The 20,340-nt window shown below is 33.1% G+C and overlaps 1 protein-coding gene across 1 annotated transcript in view; it reads right to left on the bottom strand.

The window, feature by feature from the left end:
- LOC145325695 (uncharacterized) overlaps nucleotides 1–16,931 on the bottom strand; it is a 66,953-nt gene extending 50,022 nt beyond the window's left edge. Inside the window, exons 1-7 of the mRNA XM_080168648.1 lie at nucleotides 16,881–16,931; nucleotides 12,002–12,053; nucleotides 5,960–6,500; nucleotides 5,447–5,602; nucleotides 5,076–5,220; nucleotides 4,561–4,683; nucleotides 3,263–3,339 (exon numbers count right to left, since the gene is read on the bottom strand). Of these exons, the coding sequence (XP_080024774.1) occupies nucleotides 3,263–3,339; nucleotides 4,561–4,683; nucleotides 5,076–5,220; nucleotides 5,447–5,602; nucleotides 5,960–6,500; nucleotides 12,002–12,032 (1,073 nt within the window). The 5' untranslated portion in view covers nucleotides 12,033–12,053; nucleotides 16,881–16,931. The remainder of the gene's footprint in view (nucleotides 1–3,262; nucleotides 3,340–4,560; nucleotides 4,684–5,075; nucleotides 5,221–5,446; nucleotides 5,603–5,959; nucleotides 6,501–12,001; nucleotides 12,054–16,880) is intronic.
- Between the last annotated feature and the right edge of the window lie 3,409 nt (nucleotides 16,932–20,340).

Below are 20,340 nucleotides of genomic sequence, written 5' to 3' on the forward strand. Positions count from 1 at the left end.
GGGCTGAATCTTAAACTAGAAGTTAGTTAATAGGCATAAAAACTTAAGTTTAAGAAATCATCTCAATTGATAAAATGGTTTCTGAGAAAATTAAGGTTAGGTTCATTTCCAGGGTTTTATTGAGCCCCGGAGGGCTAGGGGGTGGGGATAGGGGGTTGACTTCGAAACCATGAGATGTTCATACTCATAAAAGCTGAAGTTTAAGAATCATATCTATAGAACAAATGGTTTCTGAGATAATTAAAGTTAGGTTCATTTCCAGGTTTTTGTTTTAGCCCCAGAGGGCTAGGGGTTGGCGGCAGGAGGGTAACTTCAAAACTATTAGCAAGTTTATAAGCATAAAAACTTAAGTTTAAGAAATCATCTCTATAGATTAAATGGTTTCTGAGATAATTAAGGTTAGGTTCATTTCCAGGTTTTTTTTTGAGCCCCAGAGGGCTAGGGGTTGGTGGCAGGAGGGTAACTTCGAAACTATAAGTAAGTTTATAAGCTTAAAAACTTAAGTTTAAGAAATCATCTCTATAGATCAAATGGTTTCTGAGATAATTAGGGTTAGGTTAATTTCCAGGGTTTTTTTTTTAGCTTCGGAGGGCTAGGGGGCAGGGGTAGAGGGTTGACTTCGAAACCATGAGATGTTCATACTCATAAAAGCTTAAGTTCAAGAAATCAACTCTATTGATCAAATGGTTTCTGAGAAAATTAAGGTTAGGTGCATTTTTAGGGTTAATTTATGTCACTTTGAGCAAATCAAAGCGTTTGATAGAAATTTCGTAATTTTTAAAGAATTTCCAGGTACGGTAATCAAAAAAAAATTTTTTTTTTCCCTATTGCTCTATTCAATAGGGAATACATATATCTAGAGCACCTTAGCGTTCTACTACTATTTTTAGGCCTTATAACACACACCTTTACGGAATTTACTAGAAAATGACCTCCCTCTTTATTTCATGTATAAATAAAAATACTTTCTAGGTTAAAAAGTACCAAAATCGTGACATAGAAAACATTTGCATTTGTCAAAATGAAATTGAAGAAAGGTCCCCATTGATAAAAAAAAAGTTTTCCTCCTTCCATTCCCAATTGTATTTTGAGTATTGTTGAATAGTTGTAAGATAGGTATTCTAACAAAACCATTCAAATTTTAGGTTCTAAAATATATGATAGCGAAAATATCACAATAACATAGTGTCACTTTCATAGAGTAGTACTGAAAAATATTTTGATATACAAACTTTCCGCGGTAAAAATGATAATCTATTAATTCCAGTTTAGTTGGCCCCGAGGGGCCGTATGCCCGAGCTAACTAAATTGGCATTGGTATTAAGATTTTTATTTTTTTGTCTGGAAAATTTATGATTTTTCAATATGGCTTACAACCGGTTCTAATTTAGCGGATATTGAATCATTTTCAAAGCCCAACTGAAAAACAGGTTCTTTTGCGCCCTCAAAAGTGCAGCGTACAATACGGTGTACTGTGTACAAAGTGCAAAAAAGATAAACAAAGACTTTACTCAGGTGTTCAATACTATTCCAAAACCATATAGTGTGTAGCGTGTATGCATAGCAAGATCTCGGGAACTAAAATAAACAAAAGGGTACTCCAAACAACCCCTTGGAACGAAGCCTCCAGATAAAGGCTAGGAACGAAGTTACACATTGTCTGTATAAAGCAAATATTCACAGCAACTGTTAGACCAATTGGGATCCACTTTCCAGGGAGCTATAAGTTATTCTTATTATGTTTTATTTTTCTATTTATTTGATCTCCATGTGGCCACAACAAGATGGAAACCAACCTCAACATGTATAGTATTGTCATCTTGTGTCACGTGTGAAAATTGACAATTAACACTTCTACAATCCAAATGTTTGTACTGTTTGTATATGATACTAAATTCAAAACTTTGCAAGAGTTTTTAATTCCCTTGCTAGAAACCTTTATCCACAAAAACAAATATATAGGAACAGAACCTGCTAAGCAGTAGCGCCTGAGATAAAGGAACACAAATCTGTTAAAGCAATTGTACTTGTTTATTAAGACTATTTGAGGTTAAGAAAATATTAAATGGTCAGAGTTGTGTGAAAGTTTTATTAGAATGTGCACTTGGCGGTCAGGAATATGGATAATAATATTGTAATCAAAATTTAATGATAAATTCATTTTAACCAAAACCACGAAACTTAAGAGGGGGAGATCTTAGTCGGTGGTCTATAAATTCTTTTGATTGTACTAAGTTCATGTCAAGCATAAACGTCACAATCAAATAAAACCACTTTTTCACAAATATTTGATTGTCATTCAACGCTTCCTTTAAGTCAAAATCACACAAATTAAATGTAATTTTTTTATCGCAACGTACTAATCCTGCTAATCCTACCCCAGAAACAGTCCAACACCTCTTTTCATGCCCAAATAATCCTACAAATCTTACTCCTATGGACCTTTGGCAAAATCCCACCCATGTAGCTGCCTTCCTCTCCTCCCATCCAAGCTTCACCAGCCTTCCTCCCCTCCAACGCCCCCCTCCAGAGCCCCCACCATAAGCCCACGCCCCCCCTCATCCTACTGATGACAACCCGGACCGGAAACGGACTACGAGCAGCCAAGACAACAACAACTAAAGACAGCTTTCCGCAAATAATAATTTCAAAAATTTAAAGATTAAAACGAGTTTTGACAGACCATAGGGGCCGAAGATCCGGTCTAACAAAACTGATATTTAAAAAAAAATATTTTATATCATCTCTCCCTTTACCCCAAAAAAGTGGTTGAAGTAATCACCAGAGACTAGAGATCAAATGTGATCTCATTATTCTGATTGGTAGTATTTGGCTTCACCATTACTTACACCACACATGATATAGAGCAAAAACAAAAGCAGATTCTTTAGATTTTTATATACAATAATGTCACAGAAAGGTTACAGGCTACTGTGGTTTTCAGATTTAATTTCTTAATTATTGGAGGCTAAAATGTCCTTTGAATAAGGACTTAAGTATGATAAAATAAATGGATATTAATGCATTTACATCCCCAATTATGATGAACTAAATTAGCAACTTACATCAAATTATTGGTTGAAAAGTTTGGACTCTTATTGTTTTGGAACTAAACAATAAAAATTCAATAAGAGCACCCAAAGTTTTTTTTGAGCCAACGAATATAATAACGAAGTTATAAAACTTTGGGCACCAGTGTAATTTACAGCCAATGTCCCCTCCCAAACTTCCCAAAGAGTAGCCGGGATATTAAAAAACTTACCTGGGTGCTTTGCCATTGGCACATTGGATATTTTTCTTTGGTGTATTGTAGATAGAGTCATAGACATTAATGCCATTCTAATTTTTAAAAAGAAATTAGTTATTTCTCGCATCGTATTATAAACGGCTTTCCGCGGATAGACGATGCTAGACATAGTTTTTTCGTATGGATGAGAACCGGTTCCTATCCACCGGATTTGAATGAATACGAGAAATATTTTTATGAAGATTTCTACATATTTTTAACCACGGCTCCAAATCCGCTTCATTTCTGCTGGATAAAACCGGTGGTGAACGAACAGTTTTATAGAAAAGTATTCTCGTACGTAGGCCTGTGCTTACGGAAGACATGGAAGACAACATCCATAAAAGCGAAGTATTGAAACGGTAGGACAAACGAACATTAACACTTGTAGCGTGTCAGATTCACCATGGCATATTTGAAATCTATAGGACAAATGCTAAAATAAAAGATAAGAGCCACCTGTTACGGACGGAAAATCAGACCATTATTATAGAAAAGCTTCGCCTTTAAAAAGGAGATTAAACCTACCTAAACTTATTCTGAATCCTATTGGTCCTCAAAAAATGTCTATTGCATTATTTCATATGAAAATATACATAACTTCTTCTTAAATAACCTTTATAATATTCTTACTAAAAATGGCGCTAAATACAGAGTGCGGCACATAAATCAGGACATTTTGTAATTCTTAAAGAAATGAACATAAAATCGTCAATTTTATAGATTTTATTGAATTTTATAAACTAGAAAGCAAAATAGGTATATGACTAGTAGATTATTCAATAAAATCGCCGCCAGCCTCAATCACCGCCTCTACCCGCCTCCTCAACCGCTTTATGTGCCGCACCCTGTATATTTTATTAATACAGAAATATAGTCTTTGTTCTACTGAACAGGACATAATTAAAAATATTTTTAAATTATTCTAATTAATCATTATTTTCAATTGTCAATTTTGTTCAATAACGAACTCCATTATAATCTAAAATATACTAATTTAAGGGAGTCAATCTCGAAAAATCAAAATATGGCTTAATGAAAACTCTAATGACAACAATCTTAAAAGTATCAGACTTGTGCAACCAGATGTGTTTCTAACCCTTTCAGGATCTTAACAGCAAGAGTATAGTGGTTAGCTCCGTGTGCATCTGAGTCCAAACTTCAGAGAATCATGGCTACAAACAACAACATCAATATACAAAATATCTTTAACTAGCTCCGCCTCAACCCAACCCAACAACTTCCCGAGATATTAATTTTCTATTTCTTTTTCCCTGAATGTTTGTACCAGAAGATGTGTGTGGTGTGCTGACCTCTCTCTTGCTACCAACAGCAGGATCCGTGGGGTAAAGCTGCAGATTTTGGATGTACACGCTCTTGTTCAATTCATTTTCATACTTAAATAAAATGGTAAGTTAATATACCAACAAGTATGACACCATCCATAAGTAGCGAAGTACAAAAAAAACTCATGGAGTGGACAAACAAAGTGTGTTATAGAACAGATATTAAGTTCCATAACAAAGAAAAAACTCCAAGAAAATCACGAAACCTTAAAAAAAACATTTTATGTTTTGACGAATGACCGACAGACAGACGGACAAAATAAAGAAAAAAATTTAAATTGTTATACAAGTGATGAGGATACTCCTATTTCCTACTGTAAGTGACCAGAAGCTCATGTGCATGTGTCAGTGCATACTGGAAATCAGTATTTATATTTTACATGTATGAATGGCTTATTGTTTTAACCTAATTTTTTCTTTGCAGTGTCTTTTTCTGACTATACCTGAGGTAGAATGCCATCATGAGGCTGATTAATAGCAACAGCTAAATGTGTATCAGGTTTTCTAAGTTGACCCACACGACAGAATGCATCATGGATACAACTTTCAGTTTGTCTTTTTTCAACCTCTCTTAGATTATTGAATGAACCTATTTAAAAATAGTGCATTTTTTAAAAACAAATTCAGAAAATGATATTTTCAAGATAAAAAAAAGACATAAAAAATAGTTCAGTTGTAATTTTAAAAGAAATTGTGTTAATAAATTCTAATATAAAAATTGTGAAATTTGTGCTTATGTGAGATTGAAAGGTCTAATTTTAGCTTTCATTCAATTGAGCTTTTTTATTTGATCTTTTAAATAAAAAAATACACTCCTAGAAAAGGCTGAACACAGTTTTTTGTCTCAAACTCAGACTTAACTTCTGGTGGCTTCAATGATGATACATTTGATAATGATGTTACTAATGGTTTTTCTGGTAAAAGTGATGTTGGTTTGGTCTTCCAAAATTCCTTTTTGATTTTTTTCACTCTACAAATAAAATGTGCAAAATATGAACAAATACCTACCCATTTTATCTCATTAACAGATTTTGTTTTTACTAAATAAAGGTAATCTTATGATTTTAAAAAGGAACTTGCTGCACAAGATACTTGAGGATAAGCCCGCTGCATATTACAGCTCTGCATTCAAAGAGCAAGGGGACTTTAAAAATATCCAGGGCTCAAATACAAAAGAGAATAGCCTAAAACCATCACATAACCTAAGTGAGGCTCCTCAAAATGAAGGAGAACTCAATCCGTTCAATAGTTGTTGAAATTTTAAGATTCAGATAAAAACACCACACTACTTCCTATAATAGGATAATATTTATTTTTAAAGACTAACCTTGGAATCTGTTCAGGTACAATCTCCAGAATACAAGCTGGAATCCTCCAACCTGTCCGTGAGCCATTGCCATCTTTTTTACCCAATCCTGTACCATTTTTCTTCTTCAATCCTCTACAGTCTTTTTTTGTCTTTTTACTTTGTTCTCCATCATATTCATTCTTTATCAATTCTATGTTTGTACATTTTTTCTTTGTCTCAGTGCCATTTGGGTTATCATCAAGTTTAATCTTACCAGAGATCTCTTCTTTAAGTCTATCATTCTTTAAGTTATGGCTTTGATTTACATTATATATATTTGCATTATCTTTGACTAGTTTCTTTTTTTCTTTTAATTTATAAGCTCTAATTTTTTTCTGTCTGTGAACTTTTACTTTCTTGATAGAATTAAATGGTTTGGCAGCTATTAATTTTGATTTCAAGACTTCATTGGGGTGACATTGTTTTATTCTTTTACTGACAATATTTTTCTTTTTCTTGTTAGGTTTAATTATTTTTGTTTGCAATTCAGTTGACCTTTGCTTTGTGGGTGCATCACAATCTAAAACAGAATATAATAATTAATATTAAAAATAAATTATAAAACTTTCAGGTTATAATAAAAATAATCAATTAGAAAATTGAAATGGAAAGCATTTTTATTGAGTGTAAGTACTTTAGAATTGAATGGTTGGTTTACTTTGTTAATTGTAATTTCTTTTCATTTGAAAAGCACTGTTTGCTCATAAAACAAGTATCAACATATCAACAAAAAAAATTTTTAGAGGGGAAATAAGAAATATCCAAGAAAATAAGAAAATAGCTTAAAACCATCAAAAGAACAGCAGAACTTTATCTGATTGATTAAGCAATGACAGATAAACACCCTCATTCTACTTCATAAAATAGATAACTACTTCATGTATATTACTTAGGTATTAATTAAAGAATACAAAACAATATGAAAGATGATATTTAGGTATCTTTTGCTTCAAAATTTCCAACGAAATTGTTGAGCAGTTTCTTCCTTTTAAACCATAACAAATATTAATTTTTTATTTACCTATACAGTAACAATATTTAGCTTCCTGATGGCAGACTAGACATAAATTGTTAGTTTAACAAAATGAAGGCAACAAAAATGGCCAAAAAATTGTCTCAAATACTTGTATTGGGCATATTTATATACCAAATGCAAAATTCTGTAAGAAAATACTTTGAAAAACCAGTGATAGAACAAACATCAGCAAAATTTTTGAAAGACATCCAAATGCCAACTGTATACATTTGCCAAGATTCTTCATTTAACTGGCTGAAGTCATCTCCAGTTGGATATGAAAGCTTTGCCAGGTTTACCATGGGACAAGTGGGATATTCTGACAATTTGACCTGGACTGGAAAGTATAGAAACACTTCATTTAAATCATTGCAACAGGAAATATTTGATGTTAATTACACAGATTTTAAAATGGAAGTATCAGACTCTGGAAATTTTGATGATATGAGAATTGTAGAAACTGAAATGATATACATAGCTCCACATGGATTTTGCAGAATGTTACAGAATACTCATAAAAGATTTTATGTTCAAGCAACAAAAAAGTCCTTCTTGATTTTAGTAGATCCGGCAAAAAAGAACAATATCAGGATATTAAAGATGGAAAATGGTATATTTGAGTTAGGCACAATAGAGCATGGCTTATATGAGTCTTATTTCTATGAAGTGCATTTACACATACATGACAAGCGTATACATAATGGAATTTCCTGTACTGATTATGACCGTATACATTCAAGCTATGGAGATTGTATTGAAACAGCTATGAAACAGAATTTTCTAAATTGGTACACTTGCCTACCTCCCTGGCTTTCTACAAATACTAGTCTAGTCTGTGAGCAAGAAAAAACTCTATCAATACCAATTGAAGAAACATTTACTTTCATTGAGAACGAATTTATAAGTTTTCATGCAGGACATGATTAAAAATCCCTTAAACATTGTTTACCACCATGCACAGCAATGGGCCTAAAATCTGAAATGGTAAACCTGAGATCAAAGAGATTGTTCAAATCCTACATCAACATCAAGATGATGAATGAAGTAGTAGTGCACACAGACACCTTTGCTTATGATGTGTTTAGTCTTGTGGTTGATCTTGGAAGCGCTTTAGGTTTGTGGTTGGGACTATCTGCTATAAATTAAGTATATTTGATTATATGCTTGAAATGTATGAAGCTCTGAAAGAAAAGCAATACACAAAATAAAAGGAGCTGGACTTTTTAAAATGTATCAATTTTGTTAGGATTCACTAGGATTGTTTTTGATGTAATGTATTCTATCTTTTATCTTAATAATTAGAAAGTTAACACGTTTCATTAAAATATATGTACTTCTCTTATTGTGCATTTCTTTTTAAATTGGGTGTGTCGAGAACAATTAATTAGATATTAACCATATGTTCATAGGATGAAATCAAAATTTTTAATATCCAAAATTTGTACTTCCCCCCCACCACTTTTCTCCCCGACCCTTTACAATCCTCAGCTTTTTTACTTTAGATGAAAATTCTGCTTTAAGCAGCTGGTTAAAAATTGCAGGCAATGAAGTGTTAATTTAATTTAATAGTCATCGTCCCCTATCCTCCATTTTAAGTCAACAATATAACAAGAATGCATATGTAGCAATTCATAGACACAGAAAAATAGAGTAGCTTCGCTGCATAAACTAATTGCTAATTTGAATTAACGCCTTGAACTACTCAATTAAGCACACTCATTCTCTAAATCTAGGGGATCAAAGTCTCTTCATTAGGCTCAAGTTTTCCTCAAACCATTGCATCATTTCCAGGGGTAAAGAGAATCAGAAATTTACATACCATTACTCAAGTCAATACTATTTCCTTAAGTAAATATTTAAGACATCATGGTTATTATTTGAAGTCACAAATAATAACAATGACCTTCTAAAATCTGAATGCTGTAGGAAAATCCAAATCGAACCTTGAAATTTGACAAACAATGTTAGTGAACAAATATATCCTAAGGGGACTATACACGAACAAGAGCAAGTGATTTTAAGCACTTTCCAGCACTGATTCAATGTTTTTTGGTGAATATACTAGGGTTTTGTTTAATATAGTTATATTAATTTTAAAAAATAAGTTTTCTCCATGATTCAATATGAAAAAAACTTCAAAATGTTAGACATTTTTTGACCAAATATCATCAAATGTTTTGTTGAGTTTAAACTGCTGTTTTCAATGAACAATCTTAATTTAGAAAAAAAAATGGTGACTTGTAATATTGTAAACAGTTTTATTTTGTAATTTACAACATTTGATTATGTTTTAGCGTGTTATCTTTTCTAAACTTTTGAACTCAACAAAACATTTGATGATATTTCGTCCAAAAATGCTTAGGTAATATTTAAAGTTTTATTCATAGAAAACTTAATTAAGGATATATATTATAATATCGTGCTTTGTAATACCCATTTTATCGATCCTTAACAGCTGGCACAAAAGTTATGGGTTTATTAAAAACAGGAAAAAATATCAAAACTTAAACAATATATCGAATAATAACCACAAAAATGAAGAAAAAAAATAACTTCAATCTCTAAAGAATATGTGAATTTTTCTATAAAATGTATAAATACTTCTTATATCTATACTTTATTACAGTGTACTCTTTATTTAACGTATAAGTTACATTGAAGAAACTTCTTTTGTAATTGCAGTGCATAGTTCTCAATATAAATCAAATATTTTTAAGCTTAAGGACATTAATGCCTTTGGATCTTATTCCTTTTTTTAAGATACTTGAAAATATTTTTTTTAAAGTTATTTTCCCATATTTTACAGTACTGCATGGTTCTTTTACACAAAGTACCTGTTGGACACTGATAAACCCTCGCCCTGATCTTTGAAAATAAGGGAGGAGGGCTATTTTTCCCCCATACCTAACCCATGCAGGTAGATATACCACACTTTTCTGGGATCTTGCTGTGTCAAGTATCAACTGTTGGGAATATCAAATGATGACTCCATGCAAAATTTGAGCCGGATCCGGCCAAAACCGGCCGTGAATTTTATAAAAAACCGTTTTTTTCTGGTTTTTAGGGGGTATCTGTAAATCGATTCAGCTGGAGCAAAACCGGTTGGAGGTACAAAAAATTTTACTTCAAATGAAATTTAGCCAATACAATTGCCTACAAAAATGTACTTCATCATCAACTTGATTGGACAACTCTTTCCCCTCCTAAATGTCCATTAAAACCTCGGAAACGGCAAAAATCGCCAAAAATCACGCCTTCGGCGGCGAATAACAGCTAAACGGTCAGCCGGAGGCGAATGAAACATAAGTAACGAAATGTCTGCCTCAAAAAGTTGTTCTACATCAAAGAGATGCTTAAAGTCTCTAAAACGACTCCTTCCCCTCCTTTAAGGGGAAAAACTAAAAAAAACGTGATTTTCAAAAGTATGCCCACTTCGTGGGTGTGGGGGGCACTGAACCCGTCACCCCAGGGTCACCAAATATAAAGTCTAGGCGGCCCACAATGCTGAATTTTCACCAAGTGAAAGTCTTGTGTCATTATTTCTTATGAGAAAAAAGTTATTAACTAATTAAAATTTCAAATTGTGATTTTTTGATGGATTTCTTTGATTAAATGACAGGCCGGTCAATTTTTAGGCCAATTTTTGCGGTTTTTGAGCCGTCACGCCCAAACGGTTTGAGATAATCTCACGGGACCTTTTGCCCAACCTAAGCCTGGTTATTTGTGAGGTCTAGGAAAAAAAATCTGACTTACGCAAAAGATTATAATTATAATCTTTACACAGAAAAATGGCACGAGGTGAGGGTTTGAGGGGACAAAATAAGCCGACCAGCAATTTTTGACGGCGCGCAGCGACGTCGTGCTTCATCCAATCCGGGATTTTTTTTTTCTTAGACCTCACAAATAACCAGACTTAGGTCGGGCAAAAGGTCCCGTGAGATTATCTCAAACCGTTTGGGCGTGACGGCCCAAAAACCGCAAAAATTGGCCTAAAAATTGACCGGCCTGTCATTTCATCAAAGAAATCCATCAAAAAATCACAATTTGAAATTTTAATTAGTTAATAACTTTTTTCTCATAAGAGATAATGACACAAGACTTTCACTTGGTGAAAATTCAGCATTGTGGGCCGCCTAGACTTTATATTTGGTGACCCTGGGGTGACGGGTTCAGTGCCCCCCACACCCACGAAGTGGGCATACTTTTGAAAATCACGTTTTTTTAGTTTTTCCCCTTAAAGGAGGGGAAGGAGTCGTTTTAGAGACTTCAAGCATCCCTTTGATGTTGAACAACTTTTTGAGGCAGACTTTTCGTTACTTATGTTTCATTCGCCTCCGGCTGACCGTTTAGCCGTTATTCGCCGCCGAAGGCGTGATTTTTGGCGATTTTTGCCGTTTCCGAGATTTTAATGGACATTTAGGAGGGGAAAGAGTTGTCCAATCAAGTTGATGATGAAGTACATTTTTGTAGGCAATTGCATTGACTAAATTTCATGTGAAGTAAAATTTTTTGTACCTCCAACCGGTTTTGCTCCAGCTGAATCGATTTACAGATACCCCCTAAAAACCGGAAAAAACCGTTTTTTTTATAAAATTCACGGCCGGTTTTGGCCGGATCCGGCTCAAATTTTGCATGGAGTCATCCTTTGATATTCCCAACAGTTGATACTTGACACAGCAAGATCCCAGAAAAGTGTGGTATATCTAATGCAGGGCTACCCAGTACCCAATACAACCTAACCTAAAAACTATACCACACTTGCTTATTTTCAATTCATTTTAAATATAAGGGCTCAACAAGGTGCGTTTTGTTAAAACGCCTGCCTGTATTTTAAGAAATCATTACTAATTATTAACTTACGTCAAACTCTACTAAATCTGATAAAGTTCAATATTATGGCTTCAAACAATAAAGAATATACAATAATCTAGGAAAAGCAAAACATAATAATTTGATTATTGACATTGAAAAGGATTTAGGTATTGCCGATAAGATCATATTTTTACCTTTTTCCTTTAGAGTTTTGAGAGCAACCATCTTGATTATTATTGGCTCAGCCTAAAAACAATAAATTGTGTTAACAGTTATTTATCGCATCGTATTAAAGACAGCTTTAAGATTAGCTTTCAGCCCATCGAGGCTAAAAAAAACTGTTATTAATTTAATTTTTATTTTATCATTCGTGGAAAATAGTCTACAGTACGATGCTAAACATGATTTTACAGTAGGGATGAGAACAGAATATTAATCGGTTTCGAAGCCATACTGGAAAATAACCTTAAATGGACACTAAACAATATACACCCATTCATATTTTCCGGTTCCTATTCTTCCATGAACATCAACAATTGAAATTTTTTTAACAAGGAAGCGAAGCAATGAAACGGTAGGACAAACGAACATTAACACTTATAGTCAGCGTTTCTGAGCCGGGAGCCGAAATATTTTTGGTGGAGCCGGAGCCGTATTTTTCGTTAAAAACGGCTCCGGCTCCAGATTAGCTAAAAATGATTTTTTAAAGTAATATTATAATTTGGCAACGGTCTATTTCTATATAATAAACTGAAAAACTATTGTTACTTAACAAATAGACACACATCCTTCTACTTTTATATAGCTTTAATCAAATAAAAGTAAAATATTTTATATTATTTATTTTATTTTATCAAAATCAATAATGAACAAAAATTGATATATTAATTTTAAGGTAGTAGCCGGAGCCGAAGCTGGAGCCGGAGCCGCATCAAAATTAAACGGCTCCGACACGCTGCTTATAGTGTCAGAACTGAAAAATTAGAATATAAAAGTATAAGAGTCAAAGCAAAATTGTAAGTAAATTTGTTGAAAAACTGCTTGATACAGGATAATGTTTATGGACATAATTACATTTTTAGGACTTGATTATAGAGTTGCTTCGCTTAAAATATTCTACTTTGTTGTCCCAGCAATCAGTATACCAAAAATCAGATCAAACGGATAATTAGATCACATAAAAATTTGTTGTTAAAAAAGTAGAAAAATCAACATGTTTAAAATGGACGTACGGACATTCTGTTAATGATTATAGAGTTGCTACGCTTTCTAAATCGTACCTAACGATTATAGGAATCACCATGCAAATTTTGAAATCGATAGGACAATTCTAACATGCCTAAATTAACGAAAAAAAGCTATCTGTCTCGGCCGGACGGACCCTAATTATAGAAAAGCTTCGCTTTTAAAAATATTTGATTACATCCCGTTGATCTTTATGTCGACATATCAAATTCTTTTTTCCCTTACCATATATGTTTCACTTTAACAGACACATAAGCATTGTAGGTTTGCCGTGTTATAGTTAGTTTTATATAAATATATAAATATTGCGAAGAAAATACTAAAAATAAATCTAAATATCTATGTTCCATAATAAATCTTTTTCAGAAATTTCCATCGAATATTTTTCTATAAATGTGATGAATTGGAAAATTGCAAATATCTTGGAGAAAATTGACAATTTGGCTATTACTAAATATTAAGACGTGCAAAAGTAAAGATTTTTCTTTTGCTTGCAATCAAAAATATTACATAGGTATTTTAGGCAGGGTTCCGGAGCCGGAGCCGGGAGCAGCAACATTTTTGGTGGAGCGGGAGCCGGATCCGTAGCCGTATTTTTCGTTAAAAACGGCTCCGGCTCCGGACTAGCTAAAAATGATTTTTTAAAGTAATATTATAATTTGGCAACGGTCTATTTCCATATAATAAACTGAAAAACTATTGTTACTTAACAAATAGACACACATCCTTCTACTTTTGTACCTATAGCTTTAATCAAATAAAAGCAAAATATTTTATATTATTTATTTTATTTTATCAAATTCAATAATGAAAAAAAATTGATATAGGGTAAGGGGGGGGGAAGTTTCGGTAAGGGGCTATTCTCTGTAATTTCGACCTACCTTCATTAAATGACCTTTTTCTCCATGTTCCTTTCAAATGACAGAAAAAAACATAAAAGCAAATTTGTTCCTTATTAAATTGCCTACAAAAAAGTAAAAAATGAATTTTTTGTGAGATGAATATTAAGGGTACTTATTGGGTCTCAAAGTCGGACGAAAAAATTTTTTTTTCCATAAATTTTTTAGTAGGTGTGCAAAGATCGACCTACACAAAAATTGGTAAGACCTAGAGCTGATCTGAAAAACTTTTTGAACTAGAAATTGCCCGCTTTTTCCAAATCCGTTGAGAGCTTTAAAATCGGGTAAATATTTTTTTCAAAAATGACCAAAGTTGGCGCCAGGGGAAAAATCGGTAATTTCAAAAGAAATTAAAATTCAACTTTTAAGGTCATGTTTTCATTTTTTCTTTTGTCAAATCTATTATTCCATATGGACTTTTTAAGAAATAGGCCTAAAAATGAATAGAACAGATAAAAAACAAAAAAAAATTAATTTTATTTTTTGAATCAAAATTTTGCGAGGAAAAAATCAAAATTTCTGGTCCTTTGAAAAAAAAATATTTTTGACATAGGAGGAATAGTCCGATCTTTATGAATTTTTTTGTGGTTAATCCCAATCACCTATACTAATTATGATTTATTACGCTTGTTTGGTCGTTTGGCCTTTTTTCATCGATTTTTTTAAGGTTAAAATGTAGTCAAGATTTTTTGCAAAGATGACACTTTTGCTTCAAATTCAAATTTTGAGGTCAATTTTTAATCAATTTTCATGTTTTTTAGGCTAAATCTATAGTTCAATGTGAGCTTTTTTAGGATCAGGCCTAAAAAGTAATAAAATACGTTTTTTTCTTATATTAATTTTAAGTTTTTAAAAAAAAATTTTCGAAAAAAAATCGAAAATTCGCGTCTTTCAAAAAAATTCATTTTTAACATAGAAGGAATAGTCCGATCATTATGAAACTTTTTGTGGATAATCCCTATAACCTATACTAATTATGATTATTTATGTTCGACTGGCCGTTTGGCCGTTTTTCATCGATTTTTTTTAGGTTGAAAAAAATTACCGATATTTCCCCCGGTGGTGGGGAAATATCGGTAACTTTTTTGCGGTCAATTTCGGCCAACTTCTAAAAGTCCTAGGATAATGTCCTTTTAGGACCTGATAGTCCTTTCCGTAAGCTTTCTACTGGTCTTGGTTTCATTTGAAAATATTAACATTTACCCCATTTTTTTTCAAAAAAACCGAAAAAAAACCGAAATTTCCCCCCCTTACCCTATTAATTTTAAGGTAGGAGCCGGAGCCGCATCAAAATCATACGGCTCCGACACCCTGATTTTAAGTGTTAGTTTGCTATTTGCTGAAAATAGTTCTTCAACGCATCGTAATTTAGATAGCTTTCCGCGGATATTAAAATGAAAATTATAAGATTAATTACAGTTTTGTTGGCTCTGAGGGACCGAAGGACCGCACCAACAAAACTAGTATTCATTTTAGAATTTTTATTTCATTATTCATTAAAAATTGTCTACCTAATGTCTATACCTGATACGATAGGTATGATGTATCATTTTACAGTATGAACCAGAACCGGTTCTAATACAGTTGATAATAATCGGTTTAAAAGCCACAGTTAAAGAATCCATTAAAGAGAATGCTAAATAAATAACTTCAACAGGACGGATATTTTGGTTCTTTATGCATAAAATCTAAATTTTGATTGTACAACGATTGTCTGTAGGTCCTAACTATACAGTGTACATGGTGATGAGTTGCTTCTGTTTTCGGCCGAAGCATTCCATCTTTTTGACATATAAATGGAAACAAATTTTAACGCCGTTATGGGCCGAAATTAGAACTCACATCCCAGCAACGTTTTATAACAATTAAATTGATGAACAAATACCCCTGTCTATTAATCCTATACTATAAATCTAGGAAGATCAATTTGGCAGGAAAAATACCAATTTAAGTTGCCTTAGAAACAATTTATTCTTCTTTTACCACATTTAATATTATCTGTAATATGCATAAAAATGTAATTTAATACAAAAGGGGGGAGGGGGGGGGGGGGGTTAATGCAACCATCTCGTAATCAGTGAGCAAATGACTCTTAGAATTCAATTTAGGGAAAATAGACCTACCAAGGATTACTCATGCAAAATTTCAAAATTTCAGATTAAAATTCGAATTCTTAGTGCCATTTGCTCACTGATTACGAGATGGTTGCATTAACCCCCCCCCCCCCCCTTTGAGATTGGTCAGAAATTAATCGCGTTTGAATATGTTGAAGTACTCAGGGATCATAAGGGATAAGACAATAGACGATAAATTAATGAACATCCCCAATGAAGATAAACAAAATTAGTGATCGAAACGTTTGAACACTCAACTTAATAAACTAACCATTCGAAATTCACTCAAGTCCCCAAAGATGTTAAACCAACGCTTAAGAAAACGTTATTATTAACTTTGTGGACTAGTGTAATAAACAGCTTATACACTTGACCGTATTTAGCAAGAGGCGATTTAATTTTAAAAAAAGGATGACAACATCCATAAAAGCCATAAATAGAGGAACAATTTTAGGCGTAAACCGCTCGTTGTCGGGAAGGTAATAGGTTCGTTTCCTACTGCTTGTATGTCAAGTGCGCGTCGAAAATAGATAGATATAGTTGGATGCTTTGGCCCAAAACAGAAGCAACCCATTACAATGCAGTTAGGACTTGCAGACAAAGGTCGTGCGCCAGTCAAAGAGTTAGTTGTCTAAAGAGCGTTTGACAATATAAAAATGCACTTGATATGCTAGATATTGTTCAAAGATGCACAAAATAAGATCTCGTGGTACAGTCTAGAGTGTAACGTTCACAATACCCTAAGTGAATGTTAATAGCTACCACTTTCCTGAATATAAAAACATTTTTTACTTTCTAGATCTAAATTGAAATACCTGGACTTTTGATACGTCCAGTTACTTTGTTTCTCTACATTTTGATCATCTGAAATTAACAAAATATTTGTATTTTTATATTATCGTTGATAAAATTCTTCTTAGATCTGTAACCATTTTTCTGTGCCTGCTAAAACTAACCCACAAAATGTATTCTAAAACAACCGCATCCTCAAATATTATCTTTTACCTTTACTTCTCCATGAATTTAACATAGAGAGTCAGAGGGAAACGAACATTAGTAAAATTTAGAGTAGCTACAGAAATTAAACCTTATGCTTAATTCATAAAATTCTACGTTTGTATACATATTCATTTTTTACTTTTTATTAATATCTTTTTAATATCTTTTTAAAAAGTAAGATAGCATCCATAAAAGCAAATCAAATTTGTATGTAAATACAGGATTGAATACAGGCTACTGGTTAAGGACATAAATTAAATTTTTAGTACTTGATTATTAACCCCTTACAGTCGGGCCCCTTGCCGCACCTTAATCATGGGGGGGGGGGGCGTTCAACGCCCACCCCCTATTTTCTCAGTTCCTATTAAAGCTAGAGGGCTAAAAAATTTTGTGCAAGTCCCCAGTGTTATGATGAATTTCCGACCTTAAGTAAGTCAAGGTCAATTTTCGCTTCCTTCACCCTTTCATTTAACAACCTTTGTTTTTAGGTCCTTTTTTACTTATAAATTTCAAACGGCTGTAATTTTTTTATTTCTGAAGCTAGAATAATTTTTTTTTGCAGAAAGTGTTTATCTTTATGTAAATTTTATATTTGAAATATCAAAATATAATTTCAGCGGCCGCAGCTGTACTTGGCAGCTGCCAGCCGCCGCAGTCGGCGGTCGGCGGGAAAACGGCGGCGGATCTTTATGAAATTTTAATACATAATGTAGACATGTAAGATAAGCTTAAGTTTGAAATTTGAAGTCTCTAAGTCAAAAATTGCGGCCACAGGAGCCTTTTAAAGATTTCTGGAGACCTGGAGGATTAGGACCTGCAGGATCATACCTGGAACCTAAAATTGACTTGAACACCTGTATTTAATATGAGGATGTACTACTAGAGGATATTTTAGTATTTTGGTAAGATAAAATGCTTTGTTTAAGTCAAAAAAATATTTTTGCTCTTTACCTGGATGACCCTGCCAGGTTTGCTGGTATCCTGTGCCCGCCAGGATGGAGATATCCAAAAAATGTCAACTCTCAGTTATGTCTCATACCCACACTTAAAAAGTCAAGCAGTTTGGGCTCTTTATCTTTCACACACAGAAAATGAGATAGAAAAAACCGGATGAGGGGGCGTTCAACGCCCCCCCCCCCCCCCCGACCGTTAAGGGTTAAGATGCTTTGCTTATACAATTATACCTTGATGTACAATGGTACATGGAATCATTATTCCAAAATTTGATTAATAGTTAATCATATCATTTGAAAAATTGCTCAAGTTCTCAAATCAACAAACTTTTAATTAACCAACGTACTTTCTAACGGGTACCTACCAAACTTTAAAATGAATCATCATGCCAAGTTTGAATTCACTAGAACAATTTTAACATGGCTAAATTATGAGCCATTTGTTAGAAACGTACGGACGGAGCGAGTAAAAAATCCATTAAAAAGTTAGAAAGTAAGGAAGGTGAGCATGGTGTAAATGAATGTGTTTTGTGAGTAAATATTTTCATGTAGCTCTGTGGAAAGTAATGCACTTTAAAGTATGGAAAACTAACAAGATTAAAAATATCCATAAAATGCGTAGGACAGAGTAATGGCGGAGTCACAAGAGAATGTGTATTACCTTTAATAAAAACTAGCGGCTACGCCCCTAGGTTCTAGGGGCTCTGTATTGAAAGGGACAGAGACAGAACTTTAAAATTATCTTAAAACCATCCTAAAATTTATATCTTATAAGCTTCAGGCAAATATGAAAAACCTCAACTATAAAATATGATATAAATTAAGGACTTAATTAAACTAAGTTAATAATTTTTTCTCCCTGTAGAATAGCCTAAAACCAAAATTTGAGCATTACAAGCAAAACACATTAGGGAATATGAAAACCGACTAACGGACCTATATACAGGGCGACCACTCCAAAACCAAAATAATATAGTATATTTATAGTATATTTTTTCCCCCCATATAGTATATATAGTATATTTTTTTTTACTCATATAGTATGAAATAGTATCGGACTTTGAATAATTTAGTAAATCATAGTATATACTTCATCAATAATACCTCAAAGCAATGTTGTAATCAAAGCAATCTCACATATAATTAAGTTAAATCTATGAAAAATAACTGATATTTAAATCATAATTACAAACAATAATATATTTTAAGGGATTTTCTCCATCTCTTTCTTACTGTGGCAGTGGCGTGCTAAGCACTTTGTCCTGAGGGGGGAGGGGGCAGTTTGAACATATTGCCCCCCCCCCCGCCCCTCGGAGGCACTTAGCTTTAGGGGGAGGGGGGCATTTTGATCATACATACCAATTTTAAATAAGGGCGTTTTAAGGGGGTGGGATTACTTGATCCCTTTCCATTCCCCCATCTCTTCATCACCATCCCTTCTCTTTTTTAATAACAATTTTTTATGTGATAAAAGCATCCGATTTTTCTGATTTTTTGTTTACTGATTCCTATTACAAAAAGGTACAATATTATGAGCGAAGCATCTCTATAATCAAGTATTAAAATGTCAGTATGTCCTTAAAGAGAATTCTGAATTTAAGAAGTTTTGCAACAAGTTTACGTATAATTTTGTCAAACCTTATATTTTCATATTTTGTATTTTCAGTTCTGGCACTCAACAAAAGTTAATGTTTGTCTGTCATATCGTTTCAGAGCTTCGCTTTTATGGATGTTGTCATCCTTGTTTAAAGAGGTGTTCGCAAGAATTTGTTAGGGCGGTGCACGAAACGCTCCTAGAAAATTTTACACCCCCTTTAAACAAAAATGTTGGTGTTATTTTATCAAGTCTAGAAATATAGGTAGATTGTTGTGTGTTTTAATTAAGGTTTTTTAAAAAACATGTCTTTAGTTAAGGAAATATACACAAAAAATGATAAACTTTATTGAACGTCATGTGATATATATTTATATGATCAGGGGCGTCCAAGCTTTTTCATTTGGGGAGGATGGGGGGTTAATTTTGTTTTGGAGGGGATAAAATGGCGCGCGAAGCGCGCCGCAAATTTTTTTACCCCCCTTCACCATGTTACAGAAAAGCAAAAAAACGACAAAAAATCATAGAGTGTATATTTAAAAATTTTAATGAAATTTTATTTAAATAGCAATAAGTATTCATATATCTTGCAATATAATGGCGAAATTTTAAATATCTCTATCCTGGCTGGCACAGGATGCCAGCAAACCTGGCAGGGTCATACAGGTAAAGAGCAAAAATATTTAGTTTGCCTTAAACTAAGCATTTTAAGTTACCAAATACTAAAAT

Source organism: Acartia tonsa, chromosome 8 (genome assembly GCF_053477335.1).
Source record: "Acartia tonsa isolate MP-2025a chromosome 8, ASM5347733v1, whole genome shotgun sequence".
In the NCBI taxonomy this organism is placed as follows: Eukaryota; Metazoa; Arthropoda; class Copepoda; order Calanoida; family Acartiidae; genus Acartia; species Acartia tonsa.